At 55.8% G+C, this 20,733-nt stretch overlaps 1 protein-coding gene across 50 annotated transcripts in view; it reads right to left on the reverse strand.

The window, feature by feature from the left end:
* The window catches only part of RAP1GAP (RAP1 GTPase activating protein), a 69,163-nt gene that overhangs the window by 20,578 nt on the left and 27,852 nt on the right, over nucleotides 1-20,733 (reverse strand). For 32 of the 50 annotated variants that reach the window (XR_004745798.3, XR_013519852.1, XR_004745794.3 and 29 more), the window contains exons 3-7: nucleotides 9,832-9,925; nucleotides 2,943-2,978; nucleotides 1,988-2,035; nucleotides 794-832; nucleotides 167-352 (exon numbers count right to left, since the gene is read on the reverse strand). Coding sequence is in view for 37 of the 50 variants with exons in the window: in XM_054258873.2 (XP_054114848.1) it covers nucleotides 167-352; nucleotides 794-832; nucleotides 1,988-2,035; nucleotides 2,943-2,978; nucleotides 9,832-9,925 (403 nt within the window). In the remaining 13 variants the exon portion in view is untranslated. Of the gene's footprint in view, nucleotides 1-166; nucleotides 353-793; nucleotides 833-1,987; nucleotides 2,036-2,942; nucleotides 2,979-5,268; nucleotides 5,496-9,831; nucleotides 9,926-20,733 lie in introns of those variants that run through there. The other 18 variants (XR_013519855.1, XR_013519853.1, XR_004745792.3 and 15 more) reach the window with 2 other exon arrangements.

Below are 20,733 nucleotides of genomic sequence, written 5' to 3' on the forward strand. Positions count from 1 at the left end.
CTCCCTGGGGGAGTGGGAGTGTGCATGGTGGGAGCACATTCACTCAGGGCTCTGGGGCTGTCACCCAGTCCTGGCCCATGGGTTCTGTTCCCTCCCAGGCCCAGCCTTGAATGGGGCTGAACTGTGACCCACCCAGCCAGCCCCGCTGCACCAGCCGGCTACCCACCTTGCCAAGAAAGTGCTTCCGGTAGATGCGGGCTGTGGGGTTGCACTCGAGCTTCACCTTGGTCGTGGGCGACTGCAGAGGCTCCGTCTCGGGGATGCTGGTGATTTCGTGGTTGGTGCCTTCAATCCAGTAGCCCCCAAACTGGGGCAGCAGGATGAGGGGGAAGGGCCCTTCTCGCCCCAAGACCTGAAGAGGGACTCAGCTGAGACATACCCCAGACTGTATCCCACTGGGGGCCCCAGGACACCCTCCCAACTCAGATCTGGAGCCACTTCTGTTGTGGCTAAGGGGTGGGAGGGGATGGGCCAGAGCCTATGTGGGCTTCAGGGCTCTGCTCCAGTCCTTTCCCTCAGCCAGACCCAGACAGTGTAGAGACCCCAGTCTCCAAGGTGGGATGTGAGGGCAGGTAGAGCCAGAGCATGACCTTGGCCCAGGAAACTGGAACATTTGGCTCAGAAGGCCCAAGGGTTCAAATGGGCTCTGAAACCTTGGACCTGGAAACCAGTCTCCAGCCGACAGCAAGGTCTGTGGGTCAGGCTCCTGAGGAGGTGGACCGGGTGTCCAGAAGCCCTGTGTGAGTGCCTCCTGGGCTCAGGTAAGGATGGGCTCGGGGATCTAGCCGAGTACCTCATGCACGCTCGGGTAGGGAATGTAGTCCTCTTCTGTCTGCAAAACACAAGCAGGCCAAGGGTCTTTGCATCAATCTGTCCTCCAGCCTCCCCAGAGCTCACCTCTGCTTGGCCAGCCTCAGGGCTGGGAGCATGGGTAGGGCCCTGGACTCATCACCTCTTACGATGGGCAGGGGCTGAGGCAGGCTTAGTGTGCTGAGCGCTGGCATCTTCTGGGGCTCTCCTTGCCTGGGGAAACGAGGGCTCGCTGCCTCCCCAGAAGGAACCGCTGGACTGCTGGAGGGCTTGCTAAACACGGGTTGCTCCACCCCACCCCCAGAGCTTTGGATGCAGCGGTCTGGGTGGGGTCTGAGAATGTCCATTTCTCACAGGCTCTCGGGTAGCACTGACGCTGCTGGTGTGAGGACCTCTGCCCCGAAGAGAGTATCAGGCTTACTGCCCATTCACCCTCCTCTAACACTACCCTGCAGCCCTGGGCCCACTCCACCAGGCCTGGTCTTCTAGAGTCTCTGGGGTCCCAAGTCACCAAGAATCACATGTTAAGAAAACTGGGTCAAAAGGGCCAGGCGCGGTGGCTCACGCCTGTAATCCTAGCACTTCAGGAGGCCGAGGTGGGTGGATCACCTGAGGTCAGGAGTTCAAAAAAACTGGGTCAGAAATAAGGGCTTTCCCTTCATCTCCCTGGGTCCCCCACCCTCCAGTCAATCTCCTCACCAGTGGCTGGGGGGCACCTGGCCCTGCCTCCCCGTCACTCCCTCCCCATCCAGACAGGAGCTTCACAGAGCAGGAGCTCATAGCCTCCTATGGCCTGGGCTGGAGTCCTCCGGTAACTGCTGGTCATCACTGGTTTCAGGGAAAACATTTGGCAGCAGCTTTCTTTGAGAGAGGAGGGCTTCGACTTTGGGGTGGGGATGCCTGGAGAGGCAGGGGGGTCTGCATCGGTGAAGATGGAGAGGAGGAGCTAGAATAGAGGCCCTAGCCCTCTAGGGAGGGGTTCTCCCCATCACAGAACTCCTAGAGGGCAGGGGCTGGGTCTACCCTGCTTGTGGCTGTGCCCCACCCCCACACCTGGCACACTGTAAGACTACTTCCTGAAAGGGGATGGATTCCCTGCTTGATGGGCAGTGGTGGCAGCACTTCCCAGACCCCCTGCACCCCTTAGAGAGGGAGGCAGACTGCCAGGCCCACCTACTTTGAGGGGCGGAGGGAAGGAGCAGCGTTGTTCATCCATCCTGCTTCCCTGGAAGAGAAGGCAGCACCGTTATACCCTCCCAGGCCCACTACCAGGCGCTGCCTCCCCTCCCCAAGGCGTGCAAGGGGAAAGCCCTAGGAGGCAGCCTTCAGAGGTGGGGGTACTCTCAGGGCAGGGTGCTAGCTGGCTGGGGGCCCTGGGCCTCTCTGAAGGGCTGGCTGTCCCAGTAGTGACCAGAGCTGGTGGCTAGCAGCCTCGAGGACAGCTGAGGACTTTGTGCAGGAATGCATGTGCCGCTGGGAGTGGGGGCAGGGGAGGTGTACACACCTGTGTGTGAGTTGGGGGGGCTGTTATCTACACAGATATGTGAGGGAGAGGAGGGGAGGGAGAGGCAGAGGTGAGACAGAAAGAGAAACAGGCGGCATCGGAGTTTAGAGGGTGTTCAAGTCATCCCACCTCCAGTTCCTCCTGCTTCCCTCCCAGTGCATACCTATGTGAAAAGCAGATGGGCCTGCGGGGTGGAGGATGTGGGGGTAATACCTCCCCCTCCTGCAGCACAGTCTCTGGCTGACAGGCCCCTGGCATCTGTCCCCTCCTCCAGTTCTATTCCACCTGGGTCCCCCACCACAAAGCCTGTGAAGTCTCTCATTGGGTGAGGGGCAGTGTGTGTCTGTGGGGTGGGTTGATGAACTGACTGCAGCCCTGTTGAAGTTCTACATGGGGATGGGAGCTGGGAGCCTAGATGGACCCTCAGGTCACAGAGAGGTTGGATCTACCAGCCCCCACCCTCTACCCTGACCTCCAGACAGAGGACCCTGGACAACCAGGGGCCACCACCTTCTCCTGGCATGGCTTGTCCTCAGAGAAGTGAAGGGCTGGAGATGCAGCAAGGGCCCCCAGCCCCAGCCCAGCCAGCTCTGTGGCTTCCCACAACAGGCCACAGACCCATCCTCACCTGCATCTTTTCAATCATCTCAAATAAATCTGTGTTCTGCAACAGAGACAGGGAGAGGAGGTCAGCTGATCCCACCAAGCCCTGGAGGAGCCTCCCCACACCCCAGTCCTCCAGGTCCCACCAATTCTGACCAGCGTCCGAGACACCTGCCTGAGCAGCAAGCGGGAACGTCGTGGGAGGGGGCTCTGTGTGGGAGACCCACGTAGTCTGGCCAACTGTCAAGTGAGGTGAGCCCAGAGCCCAGGGCCCAAGGCCAGGGCAACCCACCTACTCAGTCCTGTCCCCTGAAGGGCTGTTAACCTTGGGGAGAGACAGATCACCCCAAGTCCCAGACACAGAGATGAGCTTGTCCTGGATCCCCAGGAGGGGACTGTGCTTCTCCCCACCTCTCCTGGAAGGGGTCAAGCCTCAGTCAACCAGGCCACAGCCCACTGCTCAGACAGCCCACCCGTCTCCAAGCAGAGTGAGCTGGGGCCGCTTCAGGAGAGAGGACACTGGGATGCTGATTGCCCCAGCACCTGTGCGTGAGCCACCCGAACCCTCACACACTTGAGCCAGCCTCTCCGGAGGCGAGCCAGGGGACACGCAGAGTTAATCTGGCATCTGCCAGCTGCGCTTGGCAGCTCTGGCCTCTCCAGTGCCAACTCCCTAGGAGCCTTCCTGGAAGGCGGCATCCCTGCCGGCTGGCCCAGCTGGAGGCTGGGCCTGGGAAGCCCCCAGAGCCTCCAGGATGGTGACCCTCCCCCCCGGCCCCTCCAAGGCTCAACTCAGGCAGCTCCTGCTGACGCATGTGCTATGGAGTTGTGCACCAGGAAACATGCACGTCTGTCTGTCTCTCTCTTTCTCCATCTCTCTCCCTCCCCTCCTGCTCACACACACAGAAGGCTGTACCAATATTTAAAGTCCCACTGCACCATGCATATGTTTCATGTACTGAGAAACAACACACACAAACACATACAATGGGGACTGTGCACAGTGATTCTTCTAGCTATACACTAACACACAAAGATACACGGCGTTCTGTTACCTTACACAGGAGCACACCCACTCACACACATGCAAGTCCAAATACCAGGAGAGACACACACACAAATGCAAACCCACACCTCTGTGCAGTAACTGCACACAAAGCTACAGTAACACCACAAACCACTCATGTGTGAGACAGAGCTAGAGGCCTGACGACACTCACCCACAGAGGCAGGCGGGTGTGTCCAGGGAGACCCAGACGCAGCCTCACTCATGGCTCCAAGCCCTCCCTGCCCCGGCAGGGTCACATAACCACAGCAGTAAATGAGACTGGAAAGGTATCCAGCAACTGCTGGGAAAGATTATTCCCCAGGATGAGGAGCACTGTCTGAAGCTCACTCAGCCTCACCTGCACACACACACAGCCCTGGAAAAGATCACCAGATACAAGCACGGATAAATGTGTACACTCTGAGGCCTGCCCAGAGAGGCAAGATCCACCTTGTAAAACCCACCGCAGGAGGCCATGGGACACTCTGATGATCCATGGTCACCTATGGTCACACCCAACACTCTGCATTTGGAAGAAACAATTCCACAGACAGTTACAGGAGAAACCACAGCCACACATACCTGAAGTCCAGGCAGACAAGCATGCCTGTCAACACAACACACTGTATGACAGCAACTCTGGCTTCTGTGCCCAGGTCAGCCACACAACCTCAGCTCGGCACAGTCCCCAAGAGTCACGCTGATGAGGGGTGCATTAATGTCCCCCATTAAGACACCCCACTCAAGGTAATATAAAAACACCACTCAAGGTGACCAGACATAGCCAGGAACACTGTAATATGCCTTGTTGCACTAGGAATTAGTCACATAAACACTGACACATGGTCCTGTCACCAGAGTGTACACACAGCAATAAGCAACACCCACAGCTACAGTCTTGCAGGGAGCAGCAGACGCCCTGACACATGGCGAGGGCTCTGAGAGATGGGGCCCAGATGCGGGGTGCCCCACACGCCAGCCCCACCACAAAGTGGCCCTGAAGCATTCAGAGCCTCCCAAACGGGGCAGGGACAGGGTAAAGTGGTCCCGACGGTAGCACACGCCCCCACACAACCTGCCGCTGCAGCCCAGAGCCACCCGGGAGGCCGAAGCAAGAGCCCAGGGTCCGGGACCTCAGGTCAGGGGTGCGCCCCGCGGCTAGGGTCAGCCCAGAAGCTCACGCCCACCATGACCGAGCCTCGCGCGCTCGCCCTGACTGGGGCAGAGCCTGCCGGGCTCCCCAGCAGTCGGGCTGACCCAGCCCCAGGGTCCCTCCGCCATGCAGCCCCACCTGAGTCCTCACCTGCCAGCCGGCCCCCGCGGGCAGCGAGCCCCTCCGCGGACCGCCGGGGGTCGCCGGGGGCCGCGGCTGCGCCATCTCGAGCCCTGCCCGGCCCCAGCCCGGGCGATACTTCACTGGCCCGGCCGGCTCCGGCCCGCGCGCGGCCCGGCCCGAGCCCCGCAGCGCCGAGCTCCGCGCTCTCGGCTCCCGGCGGCGGCGCTCCCAGCGCTGGGCTCGCCCCGCGGCACGACCCGGAGTGGGCGGGGCGCCAGGTACGGGCGGCGCGGGGCGGGGCGGGGGCGCTGAGGCCACGCCCCCCGAGGCGGCCCGGCCCGCGGCCCCGGGACACTGCGCCTGCGCTCTCCGGCCCGAGCGCTGGAAGCTTTGGGCGCCTCGGGCTCCCCGGGGGGCGGGGGGAGAGTTCTCCCCAGCCCGCCCCCAACCCACTTTCTCTATCTTCCCAGGCTCTGGGTACCCCGCCTCAGGGCATCAAGGACGGGGTTCTTGGGTCCGGCGTAAAGCCGGACAGGAAGAGGAGAGGGTTACCTTGCAGACAGAAGGCTTTTCTTGAGCACCTACTTAATTCTGGGCCCTTCGCATGTCTCGTAATCTCGTCACAGCCCAGGAGGTACAAATGTCATCTCCATTTGAGAAATGAGAAAACTGATTCCAAGAGGTGAAATAGCTTGCCCGATACCACACAGCCAGGAAGAGGCAGAACTGGAGTCCAGGGAAAGGCCTGGGCCCACTCTTTGGGGTCTCTCCCTTTCCTCCTCCTCTCCTTCACCCTGCTTCCCAGGCCCTACAGTGGCTGGCCTGCTCCGTCTCTTCCTCCTGCCCTAGCTGCCCCAGATTCTGGGGGAGATGGCCATAGCACCTGGGGAGGGGCTGCCAGGCCCCTAGTATGGAGGAAAAGGGCCCAGGTAGATTTCGGGACAATTGGGTTCTAGGTACAACTTACTGAGTGGCCTTGAGTGAGTCCCTGCCTCCTCTCTGGACCTCAGTTTCCCCATCTGTAAAATATAAGGCCTCTGGCCGGGCGTAGTGGCTCACACCTCTAATCCCAGCACTATGGGAGGCCAAGGTGGGTAGATCACAAGGTCAGGAGCTCGAGACCAGGCTGGCCAATATGGTAAAACCGCATCTCTACTAAAAATACAAAAGTTAGCCGGGCGCGGTGGTGGGTGCCTGTAGTCCCAGCTACTCCGGAGGCTGAGGCAGCAGGATCACTTGAACCTGGGAGGCAGAGGTTGTAGTGAGCTGAGATCACGCCACTGCACTCCTACCTAGACAACAGAGCAAGATATATAGCCTCTGTAGCTCCTTCCTGCTGACCCTGCAGTGTATCCTTGGCTTGGTACAGCCACTGTACAGCAGGGAGAGGGACAGGGCCTTGCTACTCTTTCCTCCAGACAGATGTTGGGAACACAGCAAATGCTTCTTGAACTGTAGCCAAGGAGACACAGCTGCTTTGGATGTTGCGGGGGCAGGGCTCCCCACCAACTCAGAGCCATACCTCTGTTCAGCTTCCTGAAAGAGCTGCCAGAGGCTGCCCACCACCCTCCAGCCCCAGAGCCAAGGGCTCCTAGAAGGAAAGCACTGTACCCTCCCTTTCCCCCTAGACCTGGCCTTCAATCAGGTTTGGGCCTGGAGAGCCAGTGGGAACTCTGGAGATGTGTGTTCCAGACACGGTGTATCTTTGGTTTTAATAATTAACAGCAGCAAATATTGATTTATGCAGCCACTTCCAGTCCTGAGCGCTTCCGGGCACCCATCGAAATGTAGCCAGAGAAACATCCATTCCCACACTGCCCCCGGGGGAGTGGAGGCCTGCTCATATCACCGGAGATGTCTGCGTGCCAGGTGGTGTGGAAGGTGTGTGCACATATGCGTGCAGCCATGTGTGCATGCGTGTGAGACTCCATGACCAGATGTGGCTGTATATACATGGGCATGCTGTCTTTCTGTGTGTATGGGAATGCCTGGGTATGGGTATTTGTCTTTGTACATATGAATCTCATGCATGTATACATGTACAAGTCTCTGACTATATTTACAGACATGTGGTGGTGGCTGTGTGTTTTGTATCTGTGACTATGTCCCTGTATGTAGGTGTGGGTAGGCTGCATATGTACATGTGTGAAGGTTTCTGAATCCCCGAGTGGAGAAACTCCTGTAGGGGGAAGGGTAGGAGGGTCCTGGGTAGCTGGATGCCTGTACAAATGTGGGGCCTGAAGGGAGGAGAATGTCCCTTCTGGGTGCTCTGTCCAGCCCTGGGAATGTAATGATGTTGATAACAGCTCAGCTTCCTAATTTCTACTTTCCAAAGTACTTTCACCCAATTGCAAGCTGGCAAGGTGGGCAGGGAAGAAACTGTCACCTCTGTTGAGGAAACTGAGGCCTGGAGAAGGGCAGGGATTTGGCCACTGCCAGAGGAAGGTCACCTGCCCTTCAGACAGATGCCATCAATGTTTTAAACGTGCAGAGCTAGGAGCACCAGAGGAGAGGGATGGTGTGACAGGCCTGGGTCTCCTCAGCTCAGCACTAGCTTGCTGGAGACCCCAGATGAATCATTCAGTCTCTCTAGCCCCTGGTTTCCTCTCCTGTCAAAGGAGGATGATCCACAGACTCCCTTGATTCTGAGGTGGGGGTGGGCTGTCAGGAAGGGGAGGATCGGAGCCCACTGTCTGAGCTGTGTTGGCACAAATGGAGGCTTCTAGCCAGACTGGGTGGAGGCCAGGAAGCCCAAGGGGAGGCAGCTTTTCAATAATCTGAGAAGGCCAACCCCAGGCTGTCTAGCAGACAGGGACCAGAGCAAGGGGCTGCTCTATCTGTCATCTCCTGATGGGAAGACTGAGGACCATGGAGGGAAAGCTATGGTCCAAGGCAGGCCTCCTCCTGAAATGCTAAGGGGGAGAGGGACTGGGAGCTTCATTCATGAACCCAGCTGTCAAGTGAGGGCTGCCATTGAGTCTCTCCCTTCCTGCCAAGCCCCGGATCCTCATGGCCCAGTCTTGGGCTGCTGCCCAGACAGAGAAAACAGGAGTCAGTCTCAGGAACCTCCTTTTGCTGCCCCCAGCACACTCACGTGGTCCCCCATGGAGGTGGGGAACCCACACATGGACACCATTCCTTGGCCATCTGCCCTCCCAGCCTAGGCAAGGTGCCTGGCCTTTATTCCAGGCCAGAGCTCTCGGGGAGGAACCTGGTGGATCTTGCCTCTGCTATTTTCTGGCTGTGTGACCTTGGGAAGACCACTTTACTTCTCTGAGTTCCTGGATCCTCTACTAGAGAATGACTGCTACCCAAGGTTTATATGCCACCAAGGACCAGGTGGCATGATGTCTGTGGAGGTGCTTTAGAAACTGCAAAAAGTACTGCAAAAGTGAGACCTTACCGGCTGGGCAAGGTGGCTCAGGCCTGTAATCCCAGCACTTTGGGAGGCAGAGGGGATGGACTGCTTGAGCTCAGAATTTTGCAACCAGCCTGGGCAACATGGTGAAACCCTGTCTCTACTAAAATAATAATTTAAAAAATTAGCCGGGTGTGGCGGTGTGCATCTATAGTCCCAGCTACTCGGGAGGCTGAGGCAGGAGAATTGCTTGAACTTAGGAGGCGGAGGTTGCAGTGAGCCTAGATCACGCCATTGCACTCCAGCCTGGGCAACAGAGCAAGACTCGGTATTAAAAAAAAAAGGAGAGAGAGAGAGAGAGAGAGCTTATCACCCCTGTACCAGAGAGGCCCTAACACTAGGCCTTCTGGTCAGACAGCTTTCATCCGGTCATGGCCCCACCATATCCAACCTGAGGGACTTTGGGGAAGTGACTGAAACCTCTCTGACCCTCAATATTCTCACCTGCAAAATGGGACTGATCAAAGTAGCTATTGCATAGTTCAAGGATGAGATGAAATACTGCAAACAAAGCATTAAGTACTCACTTGACACACAGTAAGTCTCAATACATATCAGCGGGTACATCTGCTATGTGATGCTCTGCATGCATTGTTCAGTTATCTATCACTTTACTGGACTGAGGCTCTTGAGAGCAGGATCTGCATCAGATTGTTTCTGGCCCCTTGGCACCCAGCACAAGGCTTGGCATGAAGCAGGTACTGGGCAAATGTTTGATTTTAACGATAATGACACAAGCTCATTGACAGGGCTCTTGCTCTGTGCCAGATGCTGTGCCCGGGCTGCCCTGCCTGTACTTTGCATTAATCTTCACAATGACCCTGTGAAGTGGGTCCTCTCCTTGCACCCAGTTTACAGATGAGGCGAGTGATTGTGACGCTGATTGTGGAGATGATGAACCCTAGCTGGGGGCTGGTTTGTTCCCAGCTGTTTTGCTTAGATTCGCCCTAAGCCCCTCCCCACAACAGTCTACAGTCTACCCTGGTTCAACCTTTTCAACCGCACCAGCCTCACCCAGGGCTCAGGAGTGGCATCCCCCAGGAGCTAAACACCATTAGCATCTGCCGGAACATTTTACCTTTGCCCCAAAGGCATTCTTGGGCCCTTCCCAGCCCTGGGCATTCCTGGGGGTAGGGGGCAGACTGGGGCATAGGTATGGAGGGGGCACTCACCTTAGGGTACAGTGAAGTAGTATAGGAGGGAACTAAGTTCACTCGTGACAGGTCTAGTGCCTGAGGGAAGCGCTGGCTCTGCCCATCACTCCTCCTGGAAAAGAGAGTCTGAGGTCAGGGAGAGCCCCAAGCTAGGAAATTTGGAAACTCTGGGAGAGTCATTCTCAGAGCTGGGGGATGCAAGGGAAGATAGATTTCATGGAGCAGGGGGTCATGGGTTCCCCAAGAGCAGGGAGAGGAGGGGCTTTGTGAGCAGGGCTGCCACACAGGCTCTCCTTCCCCCGGAGATCAGAGAGACAGTGTCTCTCCCCAAGCTCTCCGTTAGGCCTCCAGCCAAGCAGTGACCCACTCTGAAGATGAATAGACTGAGGCAGGGGCATGGAGGGTTGCTATGGAGGATGAGCTTTCTGGACTAAGCAGGGTGTCCCCACCTCTACAGTGGAGCCCTCCCTGAGCCTCTGGAAGCAGCCGCCTTGGCACTGAGTGGCTACCAGGGCTACCACTATTACGCGTGACCGTGACAATAACTGACACTCATTGGGCCTACTACGTGCCAGGCCCTGTGCTGAGCCTTCATTCCAAGCCTGAGAGCACAGCCTCCTCACCACACCGGTATTCCCACTTTATAGACAGGACCCGGCTGTACACATAGGTCACGCAACCGGCCGGCAGGAAAGCTAGCATCTGTGTGACTCCAAGCCTGGACTCTCGGCCCACACCCACACCCTTCCCTAAGGAAAAAAAAGCAGGTCTGGTGAGGGTGAAGTCAGCTCCTGTCACCCTAAAAAGCCTGCTGAGGCCACCTCTGGGGCAGGGAGAGGAAATGCCCAGTGGTTCCTGGGATCCAGGGGACCCGGGGCTGGGCAAGCAGGCCTGGCTTCCACTGCTGCCTCAGGCCACCTTGACGTGGCTGCACACCTGCTCAGGTCCCATCCAGAGAGGCTGGTCCCTCAAGGGTGAGTCAGATTATCCTTGGTGGCCTACAGCGGGCTTGAGTCAGGCAGAACTGGGGCTGCCACACCCCAAGAGGAGAAGGACCTGTAAGAGCCTGGGCCAGGAAGAAGAATGAGAAAGCTCTGAGCCTCCCTTCTAATTCCTCTCAGCCCAGCTACGCCAGCAGGAGAAACAGCCCAGAAGAACCATCCACAGCCCCACTTATGCACTGGAGGCCTCTCCACCTCCCAGGAGTAATGGCATCTTACAAGAGGGGTCCACACTGGGCAGTGCTTGACCCACAAGGATAGATATGGTGGCAGTGGCATTTCAAGCCCGTGGCCCCCACAGTGTGGGGGAGATATTCTCAGGCACTGACTGGCTAGGTGACCTTGAGTTAGTGGCACAGTCTCTTCAGCCTCAGTTTCCAAAAACATTCATCGCAGAGCTTGCACAGCTCATGGGTATTGACTCAATGAACGCTTTCACACCATTTGTTCTTGGTAAACTCTGGCTCCCCAAGTTTCACTATTTGTTAAATGATTGAATGAATGAATGAAGGTTGGGAGTCATGTGAGCAAAGGAATGTTGCTACACACAGGTTCATGCACATTGCAGGGTACACTGATATGGGGAGAGTCTGGAGGGGGAGGGTGGGGACTAAAGAGAGGTCCATAGAGATGGTTCCAGGCAGGCTGGGTGTGATGGCTCACACCTGTAATCCCAGCACATTGGGAGGCTGAGGCAGGTGGATCACCTGAAGTCAGGAGTTCAAGACCAGCCTGGCCACCCACGGCCAATATCGGGAAACCCTGTCTCTACTAAAAAAAAGAAAAAATTAGCTGGGTGCAGTCACAGGCATCTATAATCCCAGGTACTTGGGAGGCTGAAGCAGTGCTATCTGGGTGCGACTGTGGCTGCCCAGGGGTGGCTGTTGCTCATGATCAGCCTAGTCCAGCAGTGCCCTTCTGTCTTCCCCTAGGCTCAGATGATAGTCATGCAGCAGTCCCTGACAAACCCCCTTCCAGAACCCTCTCTGCCTCAGTCTGCCCATCACTCCTCCTGGAAGAGAAAGAGTCTGAGGTCAGGGAGAGCCCCAAGCCCGGAAATTTGGGAACTCTGGGAGAGTCACTCTCAGAGCTGGGGGATGGGAGATGGGATAGATTCAATGGAGGAGAGGGTCATGGGCTCCCCAAAAGGAGGGAGCTTTGGCAGATCCAAACTGGTAGATGAATGTGTCTCTCCACCCATCAGCTCCAGAGAGGACGATTCACCTCTGCAAGTGTAGATGTCCATTTCACTCAGGATTGCTCATGGGCACAGAACCATGGAGGCCTCGGAAGGCCAGGGTGCTCTGGCTTCCACCTGGGACCCCATCCTAGGGCCCTTGGCTCTCCAGTTCCTGGTTGGCCAGAATCCTGTCCATGAAGGCAACTCCACCTAAAAAGCCATTGCTGAGGCCCTAAAGGGCAGGGGAAGGGAGGGGCTCCAGGATGGGGAAAGAGGAGGAAACTGGAGGCTCTGGGCACTGCCTGCCTGTCCATCCCCAGCCCTGAAGGGGTAGAAGAGGGACAGGACTGACACAGCCATGCCCTACCAGGCATCTTGCATAATCTCATTTAATCCTCACAGCTCCCCAGTGAAGCAGATGCTCAGAACCTGCCTGCTTGCCACATGAGGCTCAGAAAAGTACATTAACTTGCCCAAGATCACACAGGCAATGAGGGCGGGCAGGCATTTGGACACAGGTTTGTTGACTCTGGAGCCCAAGATCTGAACTTTATAACATGTGAGGCCAATCCTGTGGCCCCCCATAGAGCCTTCCAACTTCCAGGGGTCAGACAGACGACCCAGCATCTCAAGTCAAGTTGGAAAGTTAATAATAATAGTAAGGACAGCAATGGCAGCCACCGCTGATACAGAGCTGACTACTCTACCTTATTGTATTAACTCATTTAATTCTCAGTTTTCAAAGGATGGAACTAAGACACAGAGAGGTTAAGTAACCTGTCCGAGATCACACACAGTAAATGATTCTGAAGATTTTATCTCCCCTAACATCTGGTCATCTGCTGGTGGTGCCCTTAACACTACACTATACTGCTGCTTAGTAAATAGCAGTTGCTCAATAAATCCTTTTTTTTTTTTTTTTTTTTGAGACAGGGTCTTGCTCTTGCTGCCCAGGTTGGTATGCAATGGTGTGATCAAAGCTCACTGCAGCCTTAAACACCTAGGCTCAAGCCATCCTCCCTTCTCAGCCTCCCAAATTGCTGGAACTACAGGCACCACCATGCCCAGCTAATTTTAATAGAGATGAGGTCTCACTTTGCTACCCAGGCTGGTGTGGACTCCTGGGTCCAAGCAATCCTCCCACCTCAGCCTCCCAAACTGCTGGGATTGCAGGCATGAGCCACTGAACCTGGCCTTTTGTTGTTGTTATTAAGAAATGGGGTCTTAGGCTGGGTGCAGTGGCTCACACCTGTAATCCCAACACTTCCGGAGGCCTAGGCAGGTGGATCACCAGACGTCAGGAGTTCTAGACCAGCCCGGCCAACATGGTGAAACCCCATCTCTACTAAAAATACAAAAATTAGCCGGAGGTGGTGGCGTGCACCTCTAATCCCAGCTACTCAGGAGGCTGAGGCAAGAGAATCACTTGAACCTGGGACGCAGAGGTTGCAATGAGCTGAGATCACACCACTGCACTTCAGCCTGGGTGACAGAGCAAGACTCCATCTCAAAAAAAAAAAAAAAAAATGAAGAAAGAAAAAGAAATGGGGTCTCCCTCTGTCACCTAAGCTGGAGTGCAGCATCGTGATCATGGCTCACTGTAGTCTTGAACTACTGAGCTCAAGTGATTCTTCCCCCTCATCTTCCTAGTAGCTGGGGCTACAGACGTGTGTCACCATGCTCGGCTAATTAAACAAAAATTTTTTTTCTTGAGATGGGTCTTGCCGTGTTGCCCAGGCTGGCCTGGAACTCCTGGCCTCAAGTGATCCTCCCACCTTGACCTCCCAAAGCACTAGGATTACAGGCGTGAGCCACTACACCTGGACCCAACAAATACTTTTGAAGCAATGAATGAAAGCCTCTCCCCTCCTCACGAGCCCTCTGCCCTTCTCCTCTCCAGTTCAGCCTTCCTCACCAGCTTGCCCATCTCCATCTCGGCCCCACCTTTCCCAGCACCCCTCCAATCAATCCCCTTCTTCCTCTGACCTCTGCAGACCTCCCACAATGTGGTTGTTTCCTCCCACTTCATGAACTCAAACCTTTCTGTCCCTCCCCTTCTCCCTCCTATCCCACCCCGTCTCCTCCTGGTCTTCTCCATTCAGTTCATATCATGGGGGTCCCCCTACTCTCTATCCCTTCCCAACGTCTCCAAAAACTTCCCAGCTCTCTGACCTGGCTCAGCTTAAAATGCTTTGCATTCCTCCTGGGTGGCAGCAGCTGGAGGAGCCCAGAACATGCTGGGACATGGGGTGCTCCCCGCTCTCCTCCTTCCCCCTGCCATGGCTGTGGTCTCATCTGTGCAGTACCCTGGAGCTTACAATGGCATTATCTCATTCGATCGCCACAGCAACTTTTTAAAAATCCAGTTGAGGCCGGGCACAGTGGCTCACATCTGTAATCCCAGCACTTGAGAGGCTGAGGTGGGCAGATCATGAGGTCAGGAGTTCGAGACCAGCCTGGCCTACATGGCGAAACCCCATCTCTAGTAAAAATACAAAAATTAGCCAGTCATGGTGGCATGCACCTATAATCCTAGCTACTTGGGGGGCTGAGGCAGGAGCATCGCTTGAATCCAGGAGGTGGAGGTTGCAGTGAGCTGGGATCATGCCATTGTACTCCAGCCTGAGCGAAACTCCCTAAAATAAAAAATCCAGATGAGATTTATAAACCCTTTTTTCCAGATGAGAAAACTGAGGCTCAGAGAGGTTCAGTGACAAGCCCCAGGTCTCACACCAGGGAAAGTACAGGGCTGAGATGCAACTCTAGTCCTGGTCCCTTCCACAGTGTGCATCCCACTGCCCTCTGCCCAGGCCCTCAGTCCCGTCACCTGGCCTCCTGCCCCAGTGACCTCCCATCACGGCCCTAGCTCCCGTGGCCACTGCCAAGTACCTTCCCTCAGCCCAGCTCTAGCTCTGCCCTGTCTGTCCTGGAGACCTGCCCGCTGCCTCCTCTGACACATGAAATGGGAGCAGCCAGAGAGAGGAGGTGACTCGCCCAAGGTCACATGGAAAGCTGGAGCCAACCTGGAGTCCAAGCCAGGCACATCCCGGGGTCACCTTCAGCCCCTGTGGCTGTGCAGCGGCCGGGCTGGCCCCAGATCCTCTCCCTCTTGGGGGGGAGCACCCATCTTTTCCAGGGAAAGGGTGAAGCAGGGGTGTGGGGGAAGGGCCCAGCTCCTGAGTGGGATGTGCCCGGCCGGAAGCCGCTGCTGACAGCTCCCGGGTTTCTTGGCAACTGTCACTGCACCTCCTCCCCCTCCCTTATCTCTGCATCGAGGTAACAATAATAATCGTACCATCGTGAGTGTAGCTCTTTGTACTTTTCAAAAGCCTTCTTTATTTGCTTACTCCTGGGACTCTCACCAGAACTGGAGTGGAGATAAGGCAGTCACTAGGATCCCCAATTCCCGGAAAGGCAAACTGAGGCTTGGAGAGGTGAAAGCACGACCTCAAACCAGGACCCAGTAGGGCATTGGGCAGCAGATCAAGGCTAAGAACATAGGCCTTCCACCCGTGCAGGGCAGGCAGATCTCAAGGGAGTTCTATTCTCTGCAAAACAGCAGAGCCAGCCCAGGCTCAGTGGTTCATGCCTATAATCCCAGCACTTTGGTAGGCTGAGGTGGGAGGAACACTTGAAGCTAGGAGTTCGAGACCAGACCTGAGCAGCAAAATGAGACCCCATCTTTACAAAAAATTTCAAAAACTAGCCCAGTGCAGTGGCTCACATCTATAGTCCCAGCCATTCAGGAGGCTGAGGTGGGAGGATCACTTGAGCCAGGAGTTCCAGGCTGCAGTGAGCCATGATGGTGCCACTGCATTCCAGCCTGGGTGACAGAGCAAGACCCTGTCTCTACAATGGAAACAAACCAACCAACAGAATATCAGGGTCAGACCCAGGAATGGTGGGGGTGGGGAAAGCAAGCACAGGTGGCCAGACGCTTCCCCGGGGTGCATCTCACCTGTTAACCAGCTGGAGGGGAGATGAGAGGGTCCTGTCTTTTTCTCTCATCTGCAAAATGAGTGATGATGTACTCACCTCATAGAGTTGTTGTAAAGTACTTGTTATTATTGGCCACTCTCCTGGAGAACCCAATCCTTTCAGGGCACCAGAAATATGGTGGGCCATCCTGGGTAGTGGGCTTGGCCCTTTGGACCCCCAGAGACAGCTTCCCTGGATGGTGGTCTCCCAGTGGGTCTGGCCCCTGCTGACTCCCTCCAGTCTCACCCTCATACCGCCCCTTTCCTGTCCTGCCCCAGCCGCCTGTCCTGGCTCCGTCCTAACCTCCCCAGGCTGCAGGCAGCTTTCCTAACCAGCCACGCTGTTCACAGGCATCTACCTGCCTCTGCTGGGAATGCCTTCTCGTGCTTTTCTGCCTAGTGAACCACTGATGCTTTGAAATTCAACTTAACCAGGTGAAAATCTAGTGGCCAGGGCAGGTGGCACAGGACCATCAAGGCAAGGAGACTGGGACCAGGAGCAGGGGAATTAGAATCTAGACAGGTGACAGTGCCTGGAGCAAGAACAGGAGGAGCCCACCCTGAATACGGCTGGCCACTGCATGCATGCTGGGAGACCAGCCACGGAAAGGAGAGGTGGTCCGGGAGAGTGGGGGAGGGGTTCAGGTAGCCAATGAACATAGGGCAGAGAAGGATTTGGGTGGGGGGCAGCCTGAAACAGGGGCCTGACGGGTTCTGGCCAGTACAGAACTGGTCACCAGAAGCCAGGAGGGGGAAGCCTGGGCCCAGTTCTCTGGGGTATCCCTGGTTTCCAGGAGACCAAGCTGGTTCTACCGAGCTGGAGATTCATGTGGGGTGGAGGATGAGGGCTAGGGCACAGACCTCACAGTGAGAAGGAGGCTGTGGAGGGCAACCCCGACAGAGGCTCCTCTGGATGGGGGCTGGGGGGGCTGCCAGAGCCAGGTCTCCCAGCCATGGGCATTGGGTCTGAGGGGACTCAAATCTCCTGAAACCAGAACCAAGTGGCTGCACCGGAACTGCCCCCTCCCAGGGGGGCCACAGAGGCCCATTGTTTTCTGAGCTCAACCAGCTGGCACTGCCCTCCCCTTGGCTCACCCCTGTCCCTGCCAAGGTGCCAGGGAAGGTGGCTGGGGCAGCCAGTTGAGCAACTTTCCAAAGCTAGGTCTGGGGAGCCTGGCCCCCTCCTCCCAGCCCACCAGGAGCCTAGGCAGCCAGGCAGAGGCTTGGGTGGCTCCTGAGTCCCCTTTCCCTGGGCACCTCTGACCTCTCCCAGGACTCTAGAGGGAGCATGGGGATGGGGTAGGGGAGGGGCAGGGGGGACTGTTTGCCAAGCAGGAGCTGTGATGTCATTTAATCCTTATGACAACAACTCTGACCTTGGGCTGCTATCTTCACCCATTTGAGATAAGGAGGCAGAGGCTTAGTGAGGCTTCATGATGGGCCAAGGGCCTCAACAGCTACTAGGTGGCAGAGCTGGCAGAGTCCCCCTGGGGATGGGGTGGGGGACTCAGGCTTTATGCTGGGCAGAGGGGTGGGCAGAAAGGTGGCACATGGGGCCCCCACCCTTGCCCCATGCTGGCTGCACACCAGGATACCCGGATCCCGGAGCTGGGCCAGGCAGAGGCCTCCTGAACAAATAACAGGTTGGCAGCCCAGAGAGGCGGTCACAGGACTGGTCCCCACCCGGGGCACAGCATCTGGAAGCCAGGCCGCCCATTTGCCTGGAAAGCAGGTCTGCCCAGCGTCTGTCTCCCTCGCCCAGGTGGTCCAGGCCCCACTGTGTCCAAAACCGGACCCTTCCCATCTCCCATGGACTTCAGTGTGGACTAAACTGCAGTCATCCTCCCCTGCACTGGGGCAAGGAGGACGAGTGACTCTGAGATGACCTGGCCACAGGGCCTCTTCCTGCTGGGGAACAACACCATCTGCTTCCCCAGCCCAACGCTTTACAAACTGCCTTCACCATAAACCCTCTCAACAGCCTCCTGGGGAACACAGAGCAGTAACCTTATCTCCAATCTACCCGGAAGAAAACTGAAGCCTAGATGGAGATCGTGACTTCCAAGCTTCCACCCCAAAGCTCAGCCCCAGCTGCTCTGCCCCTTGCCCAAGTCCACACAGGACACAGCTCCCACTAATGGGCAAGGGTGGGCCAGGGCGACCTTCCCAGCACCCATCAGCCCATATGCAGTATTACAGCCGCCTACGCTTTCTATCTCTCCCCACTCTCCACATTGACCTCATTGTCCCTCCCCAGCCTCCACAGTCCAGGGGGTCTCCCTTCTCTGAGCTCCAGGCATTCCTTTGCTCACTCACCCAGTCGGTCATCCACTCACTCCCCCATCTGCCCTTCATTCCTATGCTCAATCATTCATTCAGAACAGGTCCTGAGATCTGCCCTGGACTGGACAATGGTGCTGGGTGTTGACATCAGAGTGGGGTAAGCCAGGCCTCCCTCATCTCAAAACAGAGCCCCAGAGATACCTGCCTGGACTGTTCCTGAGGCACCCTTGGCTTCGCTGCCTAGAGAGTGAGACCCCAGCGCTGAGGCCTTGCTTAATCCTTCCCTCCCACTTTCACCAGCCCTAGCTGAGGCTGGGGTAGCAGCGTCATAGACTCCAGGCCAGGCTGGTGAGAAGCCCCTGCCTCTCACAACTCCTCAGGCGGGGTGACCTCCCAGGCCAAGGTGAACCCCCCATGGGGAGAGACGAGGCCACCATCTCTTAACCAAAGGTGACATGGAGAAACCCTGGCTCTGCCTCTAAATCACAGTGGGTACAGGATCAAGCCACCATATACTCTCCAAGCCTCAGTTTCTCTACTGAAAATTGGGTCACAGGCCAGCTTTCCCATCCTATAGAGGGCGAATGGGAGAATGAGAAACTGGAAACTGAGTCCATCAAGGATTGTTTGGAGGCAGGACCCTGGAGGATGGCTGTCCCTGGCAAATAGGACCTCAGACTCTTCTAAGTCACTTCTCTTCTCCCAGCCTCAGTTTCCTCAGCTACAGAATGGGAGAGTAACACTAACTTTGCAAGGTTGTGGAACAAATTAAGTATTATATGGACAACCTGACTAGCCTAGCGCTGAGGACACAGTAGGCGCTCAATAAATTACAGGTGGCTTTCTGGAGAGGCAGTGTAGCGTCAGCGTGGGCTCTGGAGCCAGATCCTTGAGTGCGAATCCTAACTCTGCCACATAACAGCTGTGTGATCTTGAATGTGTTACTTAACCACTGTGAACCTCAGTGTCCTCATCTATAAACTGGGGATAGCAGTGCCAACCTCTGAGGGTTATATGAGTTCATACGTGTAAAGTGCTTGGCAATAACCATGAGCATTTCCTGGCCTTCCCTTCTTTTCCTCCCTTTCCTCCTTCCTCTGTGAGTGCCTGAGGACTGAGACAAGACTACTAGGTGGAAGTTGTGAGAAGGTAGAAATGACATGACAGACGCAGACACCCAAGAGTAAAGCAATCTAGGCCAGGCATGGTGGCTCATGCCTGTAATCCCAGCACTTTGGGAGGCCGAGGTGGGCAGATCACCTGAGGTCGGAGTTCAAGACCAGCCTGACCAACATGGAGAAACCCTGTCTCTACTAAGAATACAAAAATTAGCCAGGTGTGGTGGCATGCACCTGTAATCCCAGCTACTTGGGAGGCTGACACAGGAGAATCACTTGAACCCAGGAGGCAGAGATTGCACTGAGCCAAGATCACGCCACTGCACTCCAGCCTGGGCAATAAGAGCAAAATTCCGTCTCAAAAAAAAAGAGTAAAGCAACCTGCCATGTAAGGTACCAAGCTCCCATCAAGCAAAGACAGGGTGAACTTCTAAGAGGTGCAGCCAGGGAGATCCCAAGGTGTGGGAAAGGAAGGAGTGGTGGGGGGTGGTTATTAGAGGACTCAAGGTGTCTCCCACGTTTGAAATTATTTTTTTTGGTGTTGGGGGGGGCAGGGTCTCACTTTGTCGCCCAGGCTAGAGTGTAGTGGTGAGATCTCAGCTCATTGCAACCTCTGCCTCCTTGGCTCCAGCAATCCTCCCACCTCAGCCTCCCAAGCAGCTGGGACCACAAGTGCATGTCACCATATCTAGCTAATTTCTTAAAATTATTTTTTGAAGAGACAGGGTTTTACCATGTTGCCCAGGCTGGTCTCGAACTCCTGGACCCAAGTGATCCACCTGCTTCAAGCTCCCAAAGTGCTGGAATTACAGGCATGAGCCCCTGCACCCGGCCCCACATCTGGAATTCCATGCCTCTTGATGACTCTAGGATCCCCGTGGCGGAGGGCAGAGGCAATGGATGAATTCCCAAAAGGGAACAGACTTTCCCAGATCTGCTGGGGACACAGAGATTGCCACCACTTCTTAGGGCTGTTCAGTCACTCCTGTTAAAGATTCAAATGTGCACACTCTTTGGTCTCGCAACCCCATTTCTAGGCATTTATTCTCCAGAACTACTTAAACAAATGCATAAAAATATATGCACAAAAAAACAGTCACGAAGCAGGATTTGCAACTGCAAACATCTGGAAGCCACTCCAATGTCCATTACAAGGAGATCGGTTAAATATATCAAACCACGAAACAGCATACAGCAATGACAAAGGTCTTCAGTCCTGATGGAAAAGAAGGTCTGAGGCATACTGTTAAGTGAATAGAGCAAGCTGCACATGACAAAAAGCTCATTTTCAAAAATTTTAAATTACATGTCAAAATTTACATGGCTGGCTGGGAGTCATGGTTCATGCCTGTATTCCTAGC

Source organism: Callithrix jacchus, chromosome 7 (genome assembly GCF_049354715.1).
Source record: "Callithrix jacchus isolate 240 chromosome 7, calJac240_pri, whole genome shotgun sequence".
Taxonomy (NCBI): Eukaryota; Metazoa; Chordata; class Mammalia; order Primates; family Cebidae; genus Callithrix; species Callithrix jacchus.